Source organism: Grammomys surdaster, unplaced genomic scaffold (assembly GCF_004785775.1).
Source record: "Grammomys surdaster isolate TR1022 unplaced genomic scaffold, NIH_TR_1.0 124988, whole genome shotgun sequence".
Taxonomy (NCBI): domain Eukaryota; kingdom Metazoa; phylum Chordata; class Mammalia; order Rodentia; family Muridae; genus Grammomys; species Grammomys surdaster.
The window spans coordinates 148,418-171,006 of record NW_021619916.1 but is presented as its reverse complement, the minus strand read 5'-3'; the positions used below and the strand labels follow the sequence as shown (position 1 = coordinate 171,006).

General features: G+C 49.5%; 4 protein-coding genes across 6 annotated transcripts in view; 2 read left to right on the top strand and 2 right to left on the bottom strand.

Moving 5' to 3' along the window:
• Positions 1-3,732, bottom strand: part of Duox1 (dual oxidase 1) — a 32,072-nt gene extending 28,340 nt beyond the window's left edge. The window contains exons 1-4 of the mRNA XM_028784962.1: positions 3,675-3,732; positions 1,407-1,490; positions 858-1,022; positions 2-75 (exon numbers count right to left, since the gene is read on the bottom strand). Coding sequence (XP_028640795.1) covers positions 2-75; positions 858-1,022; positions 1,407-1,490; positions 3,675-3,732 — 381 coding nt within the window. The remainder of the gene's footprint in view (position 1; positions 76-857; positions 1,023-1,406; positions 1,491-3,674) is intronic.
• A 1,972-nt stretch (positions 3,733-5,704) lies between these two features.
• On the top strand, positions 5,705-15,849 carry Duoxa1 (dual oxidase maturation factor 1). 3 transcript variants are annotated; one of them, XM_028784968.1, is made up of 10 exons: positions 5,705-5,765; positions 5,985-6,030; positions 6,375-6,487; positions 11,240-11,301; positions 12,412-12,587; positions 12,898-12,955; positions 13,574-13,708; positions 13,990-14,203; positions 14,449-14,666; positions 15,320-15,754. In XM_028784968.1, the coding sequence occupies exons 5-10, from the start codon at positions 12,441-12,443 to the stop codon at positions 15,571-15,573; spliced, it is 1,026 nt and encodes a 341-aa protein (XP_028640801.1). In that variant the 5' UTR covers positions 5,705-5,765; positions 5,985-6,030; positions 6,375-6,487; positions 11,240-11,301; positions 12,412-12,440; the 3' UTR covers positions 15,574-15,754. The 3 variants fall into 3 exon arrangements, with proteins under 3 accessions (XP_028640801.1, XP_028640802.1, XP_028640804.1); XM_028784969.1 differs by lacking the exons at positions 5,705-5,765; positions 11,240-11,301 and having other exon boundaries at positions 5,784-6,007; positions 15,320-15,849; XM_028784971.1 differs by lacking the exons at positions 5,705-5,765; positions 5,985-6,030; positions 6,375-6,487; positions 11,240-11,301; positions 13,574-13,708 and having other exon boundaries at positions 12,440-12,587; positions 15,320-15,573.
• A 562-nt stretch (positions 15,850-16,411) lies between these two features.
• Duoxa2 (dual oxidase maturation factor 2) lies at positions 16,412-20,419 on the bottom strand. The gene is made up of 6 exons (XM_028784972.1): positions 20,136-20,419; positions 19,072-19,129; positions 18,608-18,742; positions 17,906-18,119; positions 17,427-17,641; positions 16,412-17,094 (listed from the first exon to the last, which is right to left on the bottom strand). Exons 1-6 carry the CDS (start codon positions 20,280-20,282, stop codon positions 16,901-16,903), a joined length of 963 nt encoding a protein of 320 aa, XP_028640805.1. The 5' UTR covers positions 20,283-20,419; the 3' UTR covers positions 16,412-16,900.
• A 775-nt stretch (positions 20,420-21,194) lies between these two features.
• The window catches only part of Duox2 (dual oxidase 2), a 16,869-nt gene continuing 15,474 nt past the window's right edge, over positions 21,195-22,589 (top strand). Inside the window, exons 1-4 of the mRNA XM_028784960.1 lie at positions 21,195-21,264; positions 21,547-21,636; positions 21,854-22,018; positions 22,515-22,587. Of these exons, the coding sequence (XP_028640793.1) occupies positions 21,195-21,264; positions 21,547-21,636; positions 21,854-22,018; positions 22,515-22,587 (398 nt within the window). The remainder of the gene's footprint in view (positions 21,265-21,546; positions 21,637-21,853; positions 22,019-22,514; positions 22,588-22,589) is intronic.

Here is a 22,589-nt window from a genome sequence, read left to right as displayed (position 1 = left end):
GGATGTAAATGTTGAGGAACTCTGCGGGGCAGCCTGGTGTTTCCACACTCACCAGGTCCGAGAGCACATGGTAGCCTGCCCATAAAGCAGGAGGGTTTGCTGGGCCAGCCGTAGGCCATGCTCTTCCCTGCCTCAGGTATGGAGTCCCCACCACCCCCATCCCCTACTCCAAGCTTCAGAATAGTCGTCTCCTATTATGGGCAAGTCCAAGCCCTGACCTCCACATTCCCTCCTGATTCTGTCTCTCTTGGCCTGCCTGTGCCTACACCTGCTCTAAGATGTTGTCATTGTCAGTTTGGCATTCTCCTTGGTAACAGGGAGGTGTTCAGCGATGACGCCTCAGTAGGCAGGGTTGTCGGCACTAGCTCCAACATGCAGCTAGGAGCCTCCCTGAAGGCCTGCAGCCTAGCAGGAAGTCACATGGGAGCTAGCATGGACAGCCAACATGGCCAGTAGGAGCCATCATTGTTGCAGCGACCCCTTGTCACTGAGCTTATGACACCTAACACCCCCATAGTGCCCTGTCTGCGGCAGCTAGAACCCTTCTCTCGGTATGTTAGGGGCAGCAGTGTCCTAGGGACAGTTCTATCCATCTGCTTTATTCTTATCCTTTTTAATGGCTTCCTCTTCCATCTCTCACCCCCACCTTTGATCTTCCATAGTATCCTTTCTCATCCCCTGACTCCTTAAGCACTGAAGTGTCCAGCTGACCCCCACTGGCTATGCTCCTCCAGGGCTGAGGTTAGCTGTAGTGTGTAGTTTTGTCTATAACGCTTTTGTTCCTGACCAGCCAGTTGCATGTGAGTAAACACAGATTCCCTATCAAAACATCAGAACCATCCCCCTACAGCTCTCACCAAAGAAGACACCCAGGACTGTACGGTTCCGAAGAGATGGCTGCCCTGAAGGACCTCTCATGACCCTATTGCTGAGCTGTCGGGGGTTAGGCAGGTAGGGTTCTTTCAAGGGCTGGTAGACACCATCTGCATAGCTGGCTGGAACGAGACGCTGTAGCCGAGAGCCTGGCATAGGAGAGGTAAAGACAAGGATGAATTTCAATTGTGAGTCTGTCTGTCTGTCTGTCTGTCTGTCTGTCTGTGTGTCCGTGAATGTGAGTGTATGAGCCTGCAGAGACCAGAGGCATCAGAACCCCTAGACCTTGACTTACAGGTAATTTGACTTGCTGGGAATAGGTGCAGGGATATGAAGTCCGGTCTTCTGTAAGAGCAGCACCGTACTCTTAACCACTTAGCAATCTCTGTACCTCAAGAGCATTCTTTACCTCTTCTGTCCCCTAGATATTGTCAGCCTTTGGTAATACTTGAGATAGCCTCTTGTGATGCTTGCCAGCCCTGACTCTCCACTGGTGAGCACCACCCTGGCCCTTGGACTGTGCCTTCACCTACCTTTGCTGCCCCATCTGTGCTCCATGGGGTTGTTATACCATCCATCAAATCGCTGTACCTCCCAAGAAATGGAGTTCTGAGCTCCTGTGTGAAGATGAAAGGAAGGAGGTAACTGGGCAAGTGCATGCAGGGAGGCCAAGCAGGCTACAAGAGAACAACAGGTCCTATGATTCCAATAAGAGGCAGAAACAAGGGCAAAGTATTTTCTAAACTCAAGTCTACTCTTCAAGGCACTCAGTGAGGAAGACTCCTAAAGTGGGACACTGTGCATCAGCGTGCAGCGCCTGGTGCCGAACGGCCTCAGGAGGGAAAACAGTGGCACTCCAGAAGAGGAGGCAGAAGCTTGGGGTTCCCTCGCATCTCAAGTCCTTGGGAGACACAGCAGGGCAAACATCATCCTCAGCCCTCAGACACCTACCGCTTGGAACAAGAGCCAGCCGCACCCTCTAGCAGGGAAAGACACTTCATTCTGTGACCCATCCATCACTGGGCAGGGGCAATATGAAGAAGGGCTTAGCGCTTTCCCACTCAGCAGAGCCCCAAGGCAGGGCTGTGTTACTGCTGCTCTACTCTGGTCTTTCTGCCCATTTCTTGGGTGAGACCAAGGACTGACCCTGTGAATGACGTTGCTCCATCCTCCTTTGGAACACCTTGTCACTCATCTTTGTCCTGTTCTTTTTCTTTTCCTTAAGATTTATTTACTTTATGCATGCATACATGTCGAAGTACCACATGCATGTCTGATGTCTACGGGGTCCAGAAGAGGGCTACTGACCCATTGGAACTGGAGTTATGGACAGTTATAAACTGCCATGTCAATACTGGGAACTGAACCCAGGTCCTCTGGACAGCCAGCATGCTTAACTGCTGAGCCTTCTCTCCAACCCTAATTCCTGTTTATGATGCTACTCTAAAAACTCACAGCCCACAAGGCGACACTCGGCTGTTGAGGGAGGGGAAGGAGTTGTTGAGGAAGCAAAACAAGAAGGCAGGGTCTAGAATCCTCTTGGTCAGTATATCAGGTGACCAGCCAAACACACTCCCCTAAAAAACAACTAGACTTCTCTTCTACTCACCTGAGAGAACAGAAAAAAGCAAGAGGGGCCCCATTGTTCTGAATGTCCTTAGACCAAAGACAGGATTTTCAGGCTGTGGGGGATGTGTGCTGTCACTGACACATGAAGATGCACAGACAGACACTCATCAGGAAGGAAAATGACTTCACCTGGCCTAGGATCTAGGGCAGTAAGACAGTCACACACACACACACACACACACACACACACACACACACACAAGATCTCCAAAATAAGATGAATTGTAGCAGGCCAAGGGCAGTAGCCTTTGGAGGGAGTATATCTTGGGGATAAGAGGCACAAACTGGGAGAAAAAATGAAGCCTCCGGAAGAGAAAGTACTGGAAAGAACTGAAATGTGAGCAGCTTTGGCAAGGGAGAAGTGTGGGGTCTGTATCACTCTCTCTCTGTTGCCAGCCAGGAGGGTTATCTTCATTTATCATCTCCCAAGATGCAAAAGGCTTCCAAAGATGCTGTTGTTTGCTTGTTCTGAGTCAGTCTTAAGTAGTCCAGACTGACCTTGAACTCATGTACTGGAGGATTACCTTAAATTATTGATCCTCTTGCCTCTACCTCCAAAGTGCTGGCAAAGCCACCATTCCTGGATAGAAGTTGGCTCTACTAAACCTAACCTGTAATATCATGCATCCACTTTTCTCTTCAGAGCCCTGCACTACAGCAAATAGACACTGGTTCCAAAGCCCTCAGACTTCCAAAGCTGGAACTGCTGTGGGTTATATTGTGTTCTGATGCTATTATTTTATTTTATGCTTTTTTTCAACACTAAGTATGAAACCTAGGGCCTCATATGTGCTGGCAAATGCTCTACCACCAAATTATACCCCTGTTCCAAGATCATTTTATTTTAAAAACACCGGTCAGTCCTTTTTAGCTTTGGGTCCAGTTTTACTCCAAGAAGCTTTATTGTCTTTGGTGTCTACTCAGTCTTTCCTATTTTAAGTCAGGAGAACTTACCTCATAAAACGGGATAGAAGACGGAGAGAAAGGGACTCACACTAGAAATCATTTTCATTCTATTGTCTACACATTTACCCAACATCTAGAAACAAGCACCTGGCATTTACAGGGAATTCTATCTGCTGGAGGATGCAGAAACGGTTGACACATCTTTGTAAACGACCAGAGGACTTTGGTTCCTCTGATCCTGTGCAGCTCCTTTAGTCTGTACTCACCCAAAGAAGCCAGTGTCCCAACCAGGAGGATCCAGGCCAGAGTTAAGGGGAACCCCATGATGAAAATGGTAGTGGGGGACTGAATGTTGGAATACTTCAAAACAGGGACCTAGAACAACCGAGGATAGAAGGATGAGCCCAGGTCTTCAAGACAATCATGATAAGGTGGGGCCCCTAAGAGTCAAGACTGGGGAGTTGGGCTTGGGGAGCAAAAAGCAAGAGACTCACTCTCTCAGACGGCCTCTAGTTCATCCAATGAATACCTGACCAACACATGCTGTGTACAGAACTGACCTTGGCTCTAGAGCCAGTGAAGAACAGAACAAAACCAACCTTGCCCTTGTGAATTTCAGTTTCTGAGTACTTGAATACCCTTGCTTTGGCCCAGCTGCCCACAGAGGCTGCTCCATTGCAGGAGCCCAGGCTTGGGAAGAGGGAGCTGAGGAACTCAGCTGAGGTCTCAGGTCTGCTGTACATCCTCTGTAAGATCTGAGGTAAACCATTTATCTGATCCAACCCTTATCACCCTCTCCTAGCTGAGATGGGGAGCATGCCTGAACTGTTCACTTCGCAGCATGGTCAGAGTCTGGCAGGAGATTGGGATTGAATTCAAGCCAAGAAGACTGACAGGTGTAATGCAAATTGGACAGAGGCTGAAGCTTGGCTCCTTCGAGGAAACTCAAGGGGGAGTCCCACACCAGCTGCCCCTGTTTCAGTCCTGCCTCCAGAGGCTCACAAGTCATGTGGGACCACAGGTAAACAGAAGCAGCAGGGGACTCAAGCCAGTACTCCTCTGGCAAAATGTCACTGAAGATGTCCTAAGGACAACCTGAAGATTGGAGGTGGGGTGGTGAAAGTCACATGCTCAGAGAAAGCCCATCTTCAGTCAGGGCTCCTGCTATCTAGTTGAAGGTGGGAACCCAGCAGGTGACCTCACCCACACCCCCCATCTCCTACTAAACAAGTGCAAAAATCCAGATTCTGTCCAGCCCCTAACTCAGGATTCCATCCATCTAGAGGTTCTTTGGAGTGTGGCCTTTGGTTACTTGTGAAGAGCTGGGCTCTGGAGAGCTGAAGCTGCACAGTCAGGGGTGGTAGAGTGGTAGGCCATCGTTGTGTTTCCCTGATCCAAATAATTTGACCTCCTTCCCCTTCCAATCAAGTCTTCAGGAGCCTGGACTCCAAATATAGGTGTATCACTCCATCCCTAACAGCCTGTAGGCTTTTGGGCCAGACTGTGGGGACAAACTCAAAGGAGAGCGGCCATGCTAATAACCTCTCTGTGGGTAGGTGGCCCTTAACAGTTTACATAGCCACTTGGGTGTGGTAACTTCCCAATCTGGAAATGAAGGCACAACTCCAGGGCAATGAAGCCCCAGGCAGCAGCAGAGCTGGGAGAGTACAAGCCTGTCTGTTTCTTGCCCACATGGCCATTTTTCCAAACCAGAGTCTTAGAATCGTGATGCTGTTGGCCCTGAGGTGGGAAGGAGAGGAAGACAAGTTAAAGCCACAGAGATCCCAACCTGAAGACCCAGGGAGTAACTGTATACTGAAGACCAACAAAGTCTTGGCATGATGTGCTGGTGCCAAGAAACCCTCTAGGCCCAAACAAACTAGGTCACCCGACACTCTCAGGACCAGATGATCCTGGTTTTTCAAAGTTGGTGTGCTGAGCTCAGGCCTTAGCAAGGTTCCTTTTAGCCTCAGGGAAAGATTGGAGGTACACAAGGCTGCAATTCCCGTTCCACAGAAAAGGAAGCCCACCGGTACCCTTCCCTCCCCACAACCCGCGCTGTCCCCACCCCTAGAACCCTCTCCCCCGGAACACTCCCTTTCGTGGGCCAGGAGAAATGTTCAGGGATCTGACCTTAGCTTCTGGTCGCCCCAGCCTGGGACTGTGGATAGACTCCGGGCTGTCTCCGGGTTCGCTGTAGCCCGCTCGGTTCTGGCAGCTTCTCCAGCTCTAAGTTGGGGCGGGCGGGGCTCGGGGGTGAAGAGCAGACAGCGCGTCCCAGCTCTGGGGCGGGGCACAGTAGGGCGGGATAGAAGCTAGCGAGGGGACCAGCATGAAAGGGGACCGGAGCATGAAAGGTGAGAGCGTGTAGGATGCAGGGCTCCTGGGTGCCGAGGGTTCAGGCACGTTAGCCGTTTGGGAGGCGGGAAGGGCAAGTCTTCCTCCCCAAGTTCCAACTCTTGGGGGCTGAGGAAGAGGGTGGAAGATAAACAGGGTGCGGGGCAGGAGAGCTGTTCCCAAATCTTCCCCACACACAGGGCTCTAAAACAAAGAAAGTACCCAACATTCACCCACAGATCAGACCTGGCGCCAAAGCAAGGTATCCACCTGTCCCCAAAACCTGTAAGTCTGGGTTACCAGGGTTCCTGGTGGAACCTCCCAGGTCTCACCTTCCTGGGAGCCTCGTTTGTGTTACAGCTGCCCGGGGAGCTGGCATGGGTAGGATTAGGGGATCTTAGGGGTGGATGCAGAGGGCACAAGTGCTGGACCTCTGTCCCAGCACGCCAGTCTGTCCCTTGTCCGAGGGCGGAGTGCCACGGCCGAGAAAGTTGAAAATGACTTGGAACGGAAGGCGGAGAAGACACCAGGCTGGGTTTGTAGGGTCACAACCTGGTCTGCAATTGAATTAGAAGAATGGGGAATTGGAAGGGACTCTAACTGAACAAAGTGCGTGGTTTTGGTGACAGGAGGACTACGTCTGGACCCGGTTCCGGCCCTATCCCCACAACAAGAAGCATTGTGAGCTCCCAAAGACGAGTAGCGCCAGGTGCCGCTCGCACAGTTTCTGAAAGAGAAGAAGGTAGGGAACCTTGGATTGGGTGGGTACATTCTATGAGATCAAACTTTGAAGTGCTGCTCCGGTACTGACCTCCAGGGGCGCACTTCTTGAGTCTACACAGACCAATTCAGATCAAGGTGGGATTTGTGAAGGAAAAAGTTTGACAAGAAATTAAGCCTATAAAAGTCACAAAATTTGTCGACACTGAATCTTTATTTTTCTTAACTGGAGTCTGGGTAGGTTGGATTGCTCAGTTTCCTATCCCCAAGTTCATTACCACTCATCACTGGAAAATCCGCCCCCCCATAACACCCCCTTTTGCGCGCGCGCGCGCGAGCGCAAACACACCTCTAACTTCCTTAAGAAGGAGGACTAGGTTAGGCGTTCCTGAAAAAGACTTCCTTTAGCCAGCTAGGGCTGTAAACTTTTAATGGGCTTTACTTCAATAAGAGAAATAAACTGTCACATTCCGGTAGTCATGCATCACCCATCAGAGTGCTTGACAATATTAGACATGTCACCTAAAGTGCCTTTATAGAAAGGAGTAGTCCTTACTCTGCAGGTTCTGTAGATGGGGGCGGGGGCAGAAGACGGCCTTAGGAAGAAAATTTTATCAAGCTTCGAGAGAACCGTTCCAGATCAAATCTTCTTCAAGACTGTTAACTTTATTTCTACCCACTCGTCCTATAAACACTGGCAATTCATTTCATTTTGTGATAAGTAAGGACTAGGTAACTAAATCTGAAATACTACTGAACAGGGAGGAAAGCTGTAAGTCCTTAAAGGCTGCCTTCCTAGAACCCCAAAGTGAAGGAATTGGCCCTCCTAGGTGAGAAAGCGCCCAACTCATCATAGGGGCTCCTGTGAAAACTACAGGTGTCCGTGTTACCGGGCACGACAAAGTGTGGGTGCCCCTTTCTCCTGGCTGTCCTTTTAAGGTTGTTGGTGTGTGTCTGATTGTCCTATGACTGCTTATGCTCATCATATAAAATGCATGTGTATCCCAGTCATGGTGGTGAGCTAAGGGACCAGGGGATAAAGCTAATATTGATCTGAGATTTTGCTAGATTAGACCCGATTCTGCAGTTAGACTTCACTTGTCAAGCCTGAGAGAGAAAGACGGTCCCAAGAGAAACATGGGCTTTGTTGGCAAAGCAGAGTTCCTGCAGCTTCTTATTTCAGCTTCATGCTGAAGCCCTGTTAGCATAATAATGAAGCCAAATTAGGTCCAGTGGTGAAATTCAACTTTACTAAGCCAGGTGGTATAGAGTAAGGAATATCTAAGTCGTGAAATGAAAGAGTGGACAGAGCAAGGGATCAAGGGACCAAGGGACCAAGGGACCAAGCAAGGCAAGTTGTATTCAGCAACCACCACTTGCTCTAGTCATCCTTAATAGTTTGGAGACTCGCAAATACGTTAACAATGTCCTTTCTGTACTGGAGATACAGAAAAGCCTTTTGTTAGTGTCTCTTTGATGAACCATGCTAACAGAGGTGAGCCATGCTCACAAAACTTTTATAACCTCTCATTAACATAAGCACAGGACTACTAGGAATACGTGATCCTGACCAAGATGCATATGCTGCAAACATCCATTGTTGGAATTCACATACAATATATAATAGTATATAATATGTGTTCTTTCACTTTTCACACTTATTTGGTATGTGTGTATGTGTGTGCGTGTGTGCGCGTGTGCGTGTGCGCATGTGTGTGTGTGTGTGTGTGTGTGTGCACATGCATGAATGCATCCCATGGCATGAGTATGGACGTCAGAAGACAACTGTTAGAAATCAGTTCTCTCCATCTGCCATGTGGATCAAGCTCAGATTTTCAGGCTTGGCAGCGAGCACCTTCACCACTGAGCCACTTCACTGCTTATATGAGTTCTTTCTACGAACAAGCTATGCTTTATCTTAATTCATGTCTTCTTCCTTCCTCTCCTCTCCCTCCCTTTCTTCCTATTATTATTATTATTATTATTGCCTTGGATTCCCTGCAACTTGTTGTGTAGATCAGGCTGGTCTCCAGCTCAAAAAGATCTGCTTGCTTTTGCCTCCCAAGTGCTGGGATTAAAGAATGTATTACCATACCCCCTATCCAAACTAAGACCTAAGGCACTTCACATTGTATAGCCTTTCTTCCAATATATACTTCCTTAGAAATACAGTGGTTTCAGTTTGGGTGTCATAAATAAAAATTCACTATAACAAAAAAACCCTTATGTTTTACAATAACTATCACCAGGCCAGCGGGACAACTCATCCACTGAAGGCACTTGCTGCCAATGCCTGACAACCTGGGTTCAAGCCTAAAGATGAGAAGAGAGAATCAATCCTACGAAGATGTCCTTTCACTTCCATGTAGATGTCATGGGAAGTACACACACACACACACACACACACACACACACATGCACGAACATGCACATGCACACATACAAAAGTTTCTTTTTAATTAAAAACTTATGTGTATGAGTGTTTTGCAGGCATGTATGCCAGTGTGCCAAGTACATGCCTGGTTCCTGCAGAGGCCAGAAGGGAGCATTAGATCCCCTGGAACTAGAGATACAGACAGTTGCCAGCCATCATGTGGTTGTTGGGAATTGAACACAGTTCCTCTGCAAGAACAAGTGCTGTTAATTTACTTCCAAGCCATCTTTCCAGTCCCTCAAAGTAACCGATATTTAGCTATACATTTTCAGCTAAGCTTAAGAGTGTGCTTCATGTTCAACTAAATATAAGCGTTTAAGCTTATGTGTTTACATTTCTTAGAGACTCTAGCTATTAGAAGAGGCTTTCTAGACAGGTTTTTGAGATTACAAAATGTAGGTCAGGCTCATCTGATCCCTTCTTGGGCAGCTTTTAGCCTTGAATCAGCAGTGCTCTGCTAATAGGAATAGAAGTGTGTCCTAAGTAATGAGGGGCATAGCTCCCTCTTGTGTGAAGACTCAGAAAGAGAGACTTGCAGAAAGAACTCATTTATATTCATCAATCTGATCCAGAGTTTGATTAGAATATGCTACATGCAGATGGTACAAAGATGGGAAGATTAAATCTCTGCCCTCAAGGAGCCTCTGTCTAAAAGGGAGATAAATGTTCAAAGACATGGAGTGCAGTGCGGATTGTGATTATGGAGATGTGCGTCAAGCACAATTGGATGGTAGAGTAGGAAACCTGCCCACTGGCCCGGTGACATCGGAGGTAACCGCACACGCAAGGTAAAATGCGCTGAGACTTGAAGTGAGAAAAGGGGGTTTTCCAAGGCTAGACCATTCCAGGTAGAAGATATAGCCCATACAAAGGCAAGAAGCTCGAAAAAGCATGTCAGTCATGGAGAGGGGAGAAAGGGTCATTGCTCGCAAAGCACTTTCTGTGTGATAGTAACAAAATAAGATTTTACCCAGAGCAGAGAAGAGAGAGAAGAAGAATTAGAAAAATCATTCTTGCACGAGGCAAGAGAAGCAAATGGGGCTAAAGTAGGAAGAGGCAGTAGAGAAGGCAACAGATGGGTAAGCTCACGAAATACGTGGCTGTGGGGTGCGTGTAAGATGGTCCTGGTTTCGACATCTTTGATTAATGGGTGGTGATCAGATTGAAAAGAAAAGAAAATAGGCTAAAGGCAGAGTCACAGACAATTCCATTTGGAACCTGCTAAATTTGAGGCCTCAAACAAACGTCCAAGTGGGAGGGGCCGTGAGGCAGTTGGTCATTTTGAGTTTGGAGCTCAGGGAGACATCTGAGAGCTATATATAAGCCATGGGAACAGATGAGGTTACCTAAGTATTATTTTGTTTTGGTTTTTGAGAGAGGGTCTTAGCATATAGCTCAGGCTAGTCCTCTTGCTCCACCTCTTTGGTGATGGGATTACAGGGGTGCACCTGTAATGTGCACCACGCCTGACTCTCTGGGGAAACCTTGATGACACCAAAGGAAGAGAATTAAGATGGGATCCTGAGCAGCACAGATGTTTAGTAGAGAGGAAGGAGAAGGAGCCTACATAAGGTGGCCCATGGTAGGACACCCATGGAAACATAGCACTGTGGAACCAAAGAGCAAGTTTCAAGAAAGGCAATGTGTTCTGCAGTGTCCAATACAACAAATTTAAAAGTTTTTTTTAAAAGTGAGAATTTATTTTCAGGTTATTTAGTGAGGTAATGCTTAAAGACAAGGATGCGGCAAAGTTAGGTTACGATGGCCAAGGGGACAAGGGATGAGTACAGGTATGGAAACACCAACACAGACTCGTCTGCCAAAAGCCCCAGCTGGGAAAAGGAGAGTTGGACACCCCCTCCCCCCACCTCTCTCTCTCTCTCTCTCTCTCTCTCTCTCTCTCTCTCTCTGTGTGTGTGTGTGTGTGTGTGTGTGTGTGTGATTTGAGTTTGGAGGAACTTGAATTTATCCTTGAGGAAATGGTCCAGTGGTGAACGGAACGCTGTGAGAATATTAGGGTTGACTGCCAGTGTGGTAGTTGTAGAGAAGGCAGTGGTGGAAAGAGCCCAGGAGGATCTGTGGAGCTGGAGACAAGACAGGTATTTCTCTGGGATGGAAGAGTCTAACACTTAACAAGAAATCAAAACTTTCGCATTGAAAACGGAGGCCGTGGTTGTACAACTTGCCCAAAAGACAGGATTAAAAGCTAGGCTGTAAGTCTCCCCGCCTCTTTGCCTGATCACATGGCACTGTTTGTTTCCAATAGTGTTCTTTGCACTTTCTACACCCAATTTCATTCCATAAAGACACTTTGAAGTAATTATTATTTCTGTTTTTCAGTAAAACTCAATAGAGGAGACGTTCCAAAAGACAGAAACAGAATTCAAGCCCTCTGGAGCTGCGTGAGTCCAAAGCTGCTGCTTTACCTTCCCGCTTAGTACGCCTCCTCCTGCTCAGAGAAAATCATGGGTCCTCTGGATGCCCCAAACTCCAGTACAGATCACACCTAGAAGAGTTATCGAAACTGGGACACTGGGTCCTGGTTTCAACATCTTTGATTAATGGGTGGTGATCTTTCACCTCTGATTTTGATATCTCTGAAGTGGGGTGCGTCTTGCCATCAACGGCTCTTCTGGTTTAATTGGCAGTACTTTCTTCATGATCTGTGAAATAACAAGGTGTCTTGTAATTAATGTTGTCTAGACATTGATGAAATGGCCAGGTGTCACTTTACCAACATCCTATGTATAAAGGGACAGACAAGAGTCAAAGGAGCTCTGAGATCAATGAAGCAACAGGTAGAGAAGCCAGTATCTGAGCTGAAAAGCGGTGTGGGGATGTGAATGGAAGAAAAGGCCTATGTTGATGATGTAGGGAATAGTAGAAAGTCTGGTTCCAGCACTGTGCGATGGAGGGTGCTTATTCAGGTTTTTCTGGAATCACCAGTCCCATAGCCAGGGTGCTTGAGCAGGGCAGTGCTGAGTCGATGGATCAGCCCCTTGTTGGTGTAGTTGAACTATACACTTAGCAGCCTTTTGGCTCTTGTTGTTTGGAGACTGAAAAAGAAAGGCAATCTTTTCATAATCTGTACCATCTCCTACCCTTATGGCTTTGTTTGATAGTAAATACAGTTGTTTTTATGTTCTGTGATCTGCCTGTGCTAGAGCCTGGGGGAAATAAAAGAGAGTTCTTTTTCTTCAGATATCCCCAGAAGAAACAGAAAAGCCCCAAGGGTAACAATGGAGCTGAGTTAGAGGGTTGAACACTTGGTTAGGAGGGGAGCGAAGGACAGCAGAGATTGACTGCCAAGACCCTAACTCTGTCACAGCCAAAGATGGGAGACGCATGGCTGAAAGGCAATGGAGAGGCAGGAAAGGTGGTGAAGATCGAAGGCACCAACAAAACGGGCTTCAGAGATGACAGACCTGGGGTGGTTTATTCTTTGATGCATCCCCAGCCCCATGGTAGGTTTTGGTACATAGAGGGCTCTCAATGAATGCCTCTCCTTGCAGCGTCAACATCCCTGCGTACGCCCACCAAAATGACTGCTCTTGGACACACGCTGCCCTTCTACACTGGCCCCAAGCCAACCTTTCCAATGGACACTACTTTGGCTGTTATTATCACCATCTTCCTGACTGCACTGGTCACCTTCATCGTCATCCTGCCTGGCATCCGTGGGAGGACGGTAAGAAACAAACCTCAGCCCTGAAGACTCCAGCCCCAGAGAGACTTTATCTTCAAGAGTGAGGGTTACAGACTCTGTCTAGATAGAAGCAGACCCAGGGAAGGACCGCCAACCATAACCCTGTACATCCCCAGGGTGGAGTTTCCCCTCACCCAACCAACAGATTGAGCGTGATTTTTGTGTCAAACACTCTGATTGTAACTGGCCAAATAGGCTCAGTTGTAGAACCCCTGCCCCTCCCCATCATAGAAAGAGGAAGGGCAAGCTGGAAGAAAGGCTATGCTTACTAAACCCACCCACTCTGACTCAGAGGCTGTTCTGGCTGCTACGGGTGGTGACCAGCTTATTCATCGGGGCTGTGATCCTGGGTGAGTGCCAAATGCCACAGACTTGGGCAGCTGCCTCTGTCTTGTCTTCTCTTTGTGGCCTGCCTCTCTTCTTTTTGTTTCTCTGTAGTGGCCACTGATTCAGGGTGTGATCCAGCCTGCACACCTCTTTAACCTTGGTTTTAGCCCCTTACTCTTACCCTTGCCCTGAGAGGTGTGAGCCAGGGAATCTCTACAGGATGCATCTTCAAAATCTTCCTAACATTTTATTTGGGTCATAATGAATCTGGAAGAATCTGCCAGGGGAGTTGCTTCTTTGGCTTCAGTGATTAGGAAAAAAACAGACTTTTTTTTTTTAAATTGATGTTGTCTGTGTTTGCCCATCATAGTTTTATGTTACTGTTTCCTTACCCAGCTTTGTGAGTGGCTGTCCCTAAATGGTCTTGGAAGGGGGTAAGCAGAGTGTGAACATGGAAAATTTTAGATCCTGACCCTTTACTTCATCCCACACTAGTGATTGACAGACTTAGTAGGCGTCAGACATTGGGTTAGTGAATGGGTATACAATTACAACAAGTTCAGACATGGAGCCCTGTAGCTCTCCTTCTGACTAACCCAGTAATGCCCAGACCTTCCTGAGTTGCAACTCCCCAATCCCAGCTGTGAACTTCAGTTCTGAGTGGTCTGTGGGACATGTCAACACCAACACAACATACAAAGCCTTCAGTCCCAAGTGGGTCAGCGTGGACGTGGGACTGCAGATTGGCCTGGGAGGAGTCAACATCACCCTCACAGGTGAGGTTCTTACTTGTAAGGGAGAGAAGGCTCTGCTCTGTGTCTTTGAGATGTATTGATGTGTTCTGTCTGTGTGGGGCACAGAACTATAGTGTGACTGGCACTGAAGCTTGGAGGAAGTGTGGGTCTTGAGGGAATGGCAGGAAAGGAAATTCAGAGTGGTCTTCACTATCAGCTGCCAGCTCTTGGCCTTCTGCCTAGTGTGAATGGACCCCTAGCCAAGGTGAATGGCCCAACGCATTCCTTGGGTTCCTACTAAGCACAGCTGCCCTGTTCCTCAGGGACCCCAGTGCAGCAGCTGAACGAAACCATCAACTACAATGAGGAGTTCACGTGGCACCTGGGCAAGAACTATGCAGAGGAGTACACAAAGGCCCTGGAGAAGGGCCTTCCAGACCCGGTGCTGTACCTGGCTGAGAAGTTCACCCCTGAAAGCCCATGTGGCCTGTACAACCAGTACCGCCTGGCAGGGCACTATGCCTCAGCCATGCTGTGGTGAGCATAGATACTGGGTGAGACAGATCCTACTGGCTTAAACTCAGAAACAGATTTTTCTAGCCACCTGGTTTTCACTCAAGGGAAAATCCTGAGTGGGAGGGGCTGCCATTAGTAACCTTAGCTCTCTGTTGGGAAGCCCACAGACAAGATTTCTCCTTCACGTATTGGGGACACCCTCTACCTGGGCCCTGCAATCCTCTCTAGGTGCCTGGGCCAACTCTCATCGTGTCCTGGCTCTCTAGGGTGGCATTCCTCTTCTGGCTGCTGGCCAATGTGATGTTGTCTATGCCAGTGCTGGTTTACGGTGGCCACATGCTGCTGGCCACTGGCCTCTTCCAGCTGTTGGCACTATTCTTCTTCTCCGTTACCACATCACTCATATCGCCCTGTCCCCTGCGCTTGGGCACTGCTGTGCTGTACACTCACCATGGACCTGCTTTCTGGATCACGTTAGGCACAGGTGAGACCCTTCCCTAAAAATGAGGGCTCATGCTGGAGGCGAGGAACTACCATGTCAGTGGGATGGGGTCTGCTTCTAGAGGTGAAGATGTCAGTGCCTTTTTAAGAGCCTTATCCTTAACTCCCCCGTCTGTCAGCTTTCTCTCTCCAGTGCCATTTCCTCTCCTCATTATGCTCACTTCCCTGTCACATCCATTGTCCCCTAGCTCTCTCTTTATGCATGTCCTCCAGCTCTTCCTGTTGTGTGTCCCTCCTGCGTCCCCTGACCACATTCTCATGTCTCTTCCTAGGGGCCATGCATGTTCCCACCTCACACTACCTCAAATGCCCTAAACCAACCTGATTCACTGATTCACTCTCCTGCTGTGCGCTGTCTGCTCCCCCACGTTGTGTTTGTGTCTCCTGCCATTCCCATCTGTCCCTATTTCCAGTCTGTCTTCTTCTCTTTCTTCCTCTCTCTCAGTTTGGAGTATGAAACTTCAGGACAATAGATCCACGTCTGCAGTATAGACCCCTAGGACGTTAAGTCATCTGTATGAATTCCAGTTACTCTAAGGCAGCGGCCCAGACCTCCCTTAGAGTTCTTCTTGTGCTCTTAGATGATCCTGGGAGGACTTACTAACTAAGCAAGACACATATCACCTTCATCCACAGGACTGCTGTGTATTCTGCTTGGCCTGGTCATGGCAGTGGCCCACAGGATGCAACCTCACAGACTGAAGGCTTTCTTCAACCAGAGTTCAGAGGATCCCATGCTGGAGTGGGGCTCTGAAGAAGGGGGACTCTTGAGTCCCCACTACCGGTCCATAGCTGAGAGTCCTGAGACCCAGGACATCCCCATGTCAGAGGCTTCCTCTGAGACATGTTTTAAGGAGGAACACTTCAAAGAGTCTGACTGTTCCCTGTAATGCCTCTCTCCTGGCAGCCACAGAGTTTCCAGACGGGTTCCAGACCTCATTGGAGCCCCCACAAAACCAGCAGAACTGCCCAGGAGGTGGGATTGGGTTGTATCATGTGTCCACCTCCACTTTTTTGATGTAACAGAATAAGAGACTCAACCTATTAATGCAAAAAATAAACGACCAAAAGGTTCTGAAGAGATGTCAGACATGCCCAGAAACTGTTGTCATGGTGACAGCACAGGGGTGGCTATTTCTGCATGGCAACAACCTTCTTGAATGATTTACCTCTTCAAGGTGCCAACCTTCCACTCAAAACAGATGTGATGGGCTTCCTCAGTATTCATCTCTTGCTTTTGGGGGTCTGAGCCCCTTCCTTTCTTTTTCAGTTTTCACAGTTTGTGTGACCTCTGGGTCCACATTAGCTGGAGAACAAACGTCATGTTCCAGTTTTAACATTAACTGGCTGTGTGCCACATTCTCTTTGAGGTTTAGTTCTGAAATATGCTATATAAGATTATTGAACTTGAGAAAATTATAAAAAAATAGTCCCAGGGTATATATAATGTGTATAATAAGTATTTTGCCTGAATGTATGTCTGTGCACCACTTGCATGCAGTGCCTGCAGAGGCCAGAAGAGGGCATTGCAGACATGCTTTGGAACTGGAGTTACACGGAGTCGCCATGTGGGTACAAAGACCTCAATCCCCATACCCTGAAAGAGCAGCTAGTGTTCTACCACTGAACCATCTCTCCAGACCCCAGGATTTATATTTTTATGCCTTGTTGACCTCTCTCTTAGCTCTCAGATACAAACATAAAAGAAGACAGCTGGAAAGAATTAGTGAATGAATGCCAAAATCCTTCTTTCCCAATATATTCAGTTTGGTTAGTAGAGATTTGGGCAGAATGTACCACAACCTACCACCCCTTGGAGCAGCTCACGAAGATGCAGAAACCTGTCAGTTCCTTCTAGATCTCACTAGAGGGCGCGCCTCTCCTAGAGCCCTTCTGTGTTTCTGGAGCTCCTCAGCACCTGAATACTCCGCTATTACTAGCCTAGAGAAGTTTCTCAAGGTTGTAGCTCCAAGGGCCAAGAGAAGTCAAGGAAATTGATTGGCAGGGGAATTTTGAAAAACAAAACAAAAAAGTTTATTTACAGTTCTCCTGAGAAATCCATTCTCTAGAGCAAAGGTACATCCGCGGTGCCTCCTTGTCCTCCCGCATGGCCATGCAGTCCTCCAGACTCAGCTGTGCTCCTGGCACAGCACTCTTAATACCGTCTTCTGGTCTGTGGGATCCCAAGGAGGGATAGGAATCCCGAGTTAGTTCTTTTCACAGGACAGTCGTAATATTTAAGTCTGGAGTCTTAAACTGTTCGTGATGCGGGTTGTTGAGGATGAGAGGTGAGTTTCCTTTAGTCTGATTGCTACAGTCTTTGACACTATGATCCAGAAAGGAGCGAAGGGCGCTGGGCCGAGTGTAGTGGAGAATCACCACCGCCCCTCCGAGGAGGAGGCTCAGGATGCCTGCACCGGAGGGAGGAAAGACAGAGGGAGTCAGGGATGCAGGCTCTCCTTGACATGATTTGGAGCCCATCCATGGAATTTCCTATACACACAACCCCCTGTAAGAACTGATATGCATTACACGATGCTCGAGTTCTCATGCAAACCGGGGCAAGATCACTGAACCCTTCTGAACTAGTTCTTCTCAATAGTAAAAATAACCGTGTCTGTTCCCACCTTCTGCCTGCTACGGAGACGAACAGACTAAATAAGAGAACTCATTCTGTAAACCAGAGAGCGCACATCCCACACACACCCCGGTCACCACCAAGTAAGCATCACTCGGTACTCACCGGTGGCTAGTGTGACCCAAAAGGAGGCGCCGTAGTGAGGCGTGAGGACGGCGGAGCCCAGGCGGAAGTGGCAGAGCGGCACGCTGGAGATGGAGGCGAAGGCGAAGACGGCGAAGAGTGTGAAGGCACTGGTGGTGAGCAGAGCCAGGCCTCCGTAGAGCGGGGCGGGCATGGAGAGCAGCGCGTTAGCGATGATCCAGAAGCAGAACGCCACCCTGCGAGGGACCAAGGCAGCGCTCGGTGAGTGGAGTTCCCTGACCAGGACTGCTGAAGGTGTTGGGGAACCCCCTGGGAGAGCTGGCTCCTGAGCCTCCCCTCCCAGCGCCCCGGCCTCCCCCTGCCCCCTATAGCTTGGACGTGAAGTCCTGTGGATTTTGCGGTTTGCCAGCCGATCCTGCTCGCGAGGCTGCAGTTCCAACTCCGCAGACGGCGCTCTCCAGGTCACATGCACCCTGCCCGGTTCCCCATCACAGGCTCACCACAGTGTTGCCGCGGCATAGTGACCCGCCAGGTGATATTGGTGGTACAGCCCGCAAGGACTGCTCGGTGTGAACTTCTCTGCCAGGTATAGCACTGGGTCCGGCAGTCCCTTCTCCAGGGCACGGACGTACTCTTTGGTGTAGTCTTCGTCCAGACGCCAAGTGAAACGCTCGTTGTAGTCAATGGTCTCGTTGAGCTGCTGCGTTGGTGTTCCTGTGGGAAACCGTGGGGGTCAAGGCACTGTGCAAGGCCAGGGACCCGGAAACTAAAGCGTTTTAGATAGGGAACTAAGGGTGGGGCGACTGTCGGGAAAGAGAAAGGTTAGGTAGTGGTATCGGGGAACAAAAATGCAATTAAATCAAAGGTTTTCTAAGCCCGAGGGATATGAAAGGGTCTTCTAACACAGTGCTTCTTTCTCAACCTTCCTAATGCTGTGACCCTTTAATACAGTTCCTCATGTTGTGGTGACTCCCCCAACCATCAAATTATTTTTGTTGCTACTTCCTAACTGTAGTTTTGTTACTGCTAGGAACCACGATGTAAAGGTCTGTGTGTTCTGATGGTCTTAGACGACACCTGTGAAAAGGTAGTAGGGGTCGCGACCCACAGGTTGAGAATCCGTGTTTAACATCTCTTGCTACTCAGCTCCTAACCACAGGATCCCCTGGCCCCAAGAGCCCACTTTGCACCAACCTCCTTACCTCTGAGTGTAATATTAACGCCCACCAGCCCCACGTGCAGACCGACATGAACTTGAACACGGGATGCACTGAAGGCTTTGTAGGATGTATTGGTCCACACTCTCCCCACGAACCAGTCTCCACTGAAGTGCACGGCTAGGGGGAGAGGCACGCAGTGACATGTGGGTGAGGGTAGAAGTGGGAAGATGGAAACTAGAGGCTTGGTGATGGAGACGGAACAGAAAGACGAAGGGCAAGTACAGTGGCAGAGGCAGGGGACTCCTGGGCAAATAAGCACTTCTCAAGGTCAGCCTGGGCTACATAGTGAGAGACTGTTTCAAAACAAATGGAAAAGCCCACCACAAAGGAGCAGATGGGGTGCCGCAAAATGGAAGGGGAGGTCCAGAAACCATGCTCACTCCCAGATTCTCAGTGCCTCTCCTTCCCTACTCCACCCCCCCCCCCAAGTTACCCAATTCACTCACCCACAATTTCTGCACCTATGAACAGGCTAAGAAGAACTCTCACCAACCAGAACCAGCGCTGTAGGAAAAGACAGACACTGGATCAGGCTTGGGTACCGCCCAACCCATCCTCAAGGCCTCCCTTGACCCACTCCTCGGCATTCCTGACCTTTTGAAGATGATGCCATGCGTGCTTTCCCTTCAAGTTCCTCTACGCCAATGGCGTTTCTGACATTTTCTGTGGATGTGCTTCCCTGACCATTTTCCCTCACCTACTTCCAGGTCTACCTTGCCTGGCACTCTGGCTACCTTTATACCCCCAGCTGTCTGGCGCCGGCTCTCTGCCTCTAATTCAATCACTGCTTGGTGAGGCTCAGTGAATTCAGAAGTGCCAGGCAGACAAGGGTCACCTCTCCCAGAAGAGGGAGGCCCCAGGGGCTGGCAGTCAATTAAGGGAGAGGGACTGCGGATTTTTTCTAGACCTGCCAGTTCCTCCGAACCAACAAAGCTCAACACAAAAAGAGTAAAGGTCTTCTCAGACTTGTAACAGTGTACAGTTTAGGACCTGGAGGCTGGGAGCATTTGATGGAAAATTCTCTAGCTTTCTATATGTTTGAATCTTCTGTGGGATTTTGAGTCTTTAACTCAACACAGTAAGGAAAGCACAGAAATCCCCATTCTCTTGTTCATTGTCTAAAGCACAGGACAGAGGTGCTAGGGCATTCAGAGAGGGGTGTGTATGTGTGGCGGAGAGCAGGGGCGGGGGTGGGGGGGAGAGTCCTGGCAGCACCGGAAGCCTAGACTTAATCCCAAATATACTGGGCTGGTTCCCACTGTCTAAAGCAGCTTCCAAAAGAAGGCAGCTGGAATCTGCCTGGATGTCCTGGACCGGGGCTGTCCCTCTCCCTCGGAACAGTTGCTTACTGCACCAGACTTCTGAATTTGCTCTTACTGATCTTCGGAGAATCTTCCTTAGTCTCCTCTGTCCCGAGTCTCCAAGAAACTCTCTCCATATCACGCTCTGACCCTCACAAAATGAGCTTCTTCTAGAAACCCTCTAAGGAGAGCTTTGAGTACCCCCTTACCGAGTGCCCACGGATTCCAGGCAAGATGAACAGGAAGCTAGCAGCCAAGGACAAGAATACCAGGATAACAATGAGCAGCGGTACACTGAAGCCGGCGGCATGCCTGGGCTGGGGGTAAAAGGGGAGCACCCCGTCCCACGCAGTCATCCTGCAAAAAGTTCACGAACTGCTCGCAGGCTGCGAGCTGGGATTAGTGATAGAAAGTCTGAGCCCTGTGGCTCTCCTAAGAAGCGCAGAGGCGTGATGTCCAGAAACTCTCTTTCCTGGCTCTGCGGCTTCGCGCACGTTCGCAAAGAAACGCAGACCCCTTTTTATAGGAGTGTGGGCGGCAAGCAGGGGAGGTGTCCAAGCCAGGTAGCAGGGTCCTGTCCAGATGAGATCATGCAAACAGGGGGCGGAGACATGCAAATAACGGAAATCCTGTCCTTAACTCGACAGCAAGCCTCTGATTCACACACTCACACCTGCAGCGGTGGCGCAAGCTGACACCTGCGAGACGCGGAAAGCAGGGTGAAAGTGCATCTAGGAAGGGTGAAGATTCTCAGAGCTGCGGGCAGGAAGAGTGAGAGCGGGGAGCCGAGCAAAGAAACAAAATCTCCAAGAACACGGACGACTGTTGAACCGGACCGGAGTCTTATACCAGAGGTTGGATCTTTAGCTCCTCTCTCCCCTTTGCACGCACGTTCACCCTAGATGAGAATGAGGTTGGCTGCGGGTCCCTGGCTCTCAGTTCATTAGCCTCTCCACCTTTTCTATCCCTCTCCTGGAGAAGCAGTATGTGGGAAGCTGGGGTGACAGTACCAGGTTTTAGAACAAACCCCCGGAGACAGTTCCGCTGTACTCCTGCCCAGGGTGTTCATGTGGTTGAAGTCAGCACTCAGACAGGGTTGGGGTCGGGGGGGGGGGGCGGCCACGGTCTCAATATCTACCAGGTTGTCCTAGAAAGCGCGTCATCAAGATGTGGGCCCTGAGTAATACCTCTCTGCTCCTCTCCCAGTACCAGCTGTGGGAGTGTGTGTCCTTCACACACTACCTCCCACCTCGAGGCTCAAAGACAGCATGCTTCCAATAAACCCCAAGACACTAGTGCTCCTGGGCGCTCTGCTGACTAGACCCCTGAGCCCAGTAGGTAAGTAGGAGGGACCTCTAACTGAAAGGGGTTAGCCAGTGTCCCATCGGAGTGTGGAAAGGGAGAGGTGCAGGCAGATGACACCTGGAAGCTGGAAGAATTGATCCATCTCTTTTTGGGCTAGTGAGATGGAAGACTTCTGACCACCTCGGCCCAGCGAAAAGACTGGAAATAGAGTTCATTGGCAGGAGTTAGCCAGCTGAGGAAGGAGTCTAAGCCCATCAGGTCACTCAGAGGTTTCTGGAAGGTTAATGCTAAGTGTAAGGCTCTCTGCTCCCACAGGTGGCCAGGACGCACCCCCGCTGCCTTGGGAAGTGCAGCGATACGATGGCTGGTTTAATAATCTGAAGTACCACCAGCGCGGCGCTGCTGGTAAGCCCTGGGTTCTGCAGGGAGGGCATGCAGTTGGAGTGTTGGGGAGAGAAGCCAGGCGGCCAGCGGGATTGCCTTCCCACCGTGACAATCTTATACATTCCTGGAGTAGGAAATGGGGGCGGGGAGGGGGAGCGTTGAGAGCTCAGAAAAACCAGGTTTGGGACCTCTTGGGGACCAGGAGCCTTGATCCAGCTCAACTCTCTGCCCCCTCCAGGCTCCCGGCTGCGTCGCCTAGTACAGGCTAATTATGCCGACGGTGTTTATCAGGCTCTGGAGGAGCCGCTACTGCCCAACCCTCGCCTGCTAAGCAATGCCGTCGCTAACGGAAGTGCAGGGCTGGCCTCGGTCCACAACCGCACAGTACTGGGGGTCTTCTTTGGTGAGTGTAGGAAAAGGAAACCAGGATGAATCTGGAGCTTGCTGAGTGTCCAGGGAAAGGACCACCGCAACTTGCAGAAAATGAACTTCTCTGCTTCTGCTATATCTTTGAGGACTTGAGTGTGATGTGGGTATCTTTCTCTTACATCTTACTCCAACCCAACAAGTGCATTGGGTCCCTACTAGAACTCTCAGGAACTGATGCCCTGGCCTTATCTCTCCTTAAGACTCTAATGACTGCCACACAGAGGTGAAGGGAGCTTGTTTTTCAAATCTTATTCTCTCCCTCCCCCGCCCCCGCAACGACATTGGCATGTTCAGGAGAGAATGCTACGTTCTGTTTCCGTATTAAAAGATCTAGGCTCACAGAGGATAAGCCTGAGAGACCGCATTGAAGCTTGTGCTCTGATCTCTGTGCCCTGATAATTCAAGATCTTTCTGGTCCTAAGGAAAGCAGTACCTGGTGATTTACCCACCACTTTGCTCTCTTAACCCAGGCTACCATGTGCTCTCGGACCTGGTGAATGTGGAAACACCAGGCTGCCCCGCAGAGTTCCTCAACATTTACATCC

Coding starts and splice junctions, on each gene's coding strand:
- Duoxa1 (XM_028784969.1), top strand. CDS start 12,441: ATGACTGCTCTTGGACACACGCTGCCCTTCTACACTGGCCCCAAGCCA. Junction 12,588..12,897: donor CTGGCATCCGTGGGAGGACG/GTAAGAAACAAA, acceptor ACTCTGACTCAG/AGGCTGTTCTGGCTGCTACG. Junction 14,204..14,448: donor TATGCCTCAGCCATGCTGTG/GTGAGCATAGAT, acceptor CTGGCTCTCTAG/GGTGGCATTCCTCTTCTGGC.
- Duoxa2 (XM_028784972.1), bottom strand. CDS start 20,282: ATGACTGCGTGGGACGGGGTGCTCCCCTTTTACCCCCAGCCCAGGCAT. Junction 18,120..18,607: donor CGTTAATATTACACTCAGAG/GTAAGGAGGTTG, acceptor GGTTTCCCACAG/GAACACCAACGCAGCAGCTC. Junction 17,095..17,426: donor TTGGGTCACACTAGCCACCG/GTGAGTACCGAG, acceptor CCTCCGGTGCAG/GCATCCTGAGCCTCCTCCTC.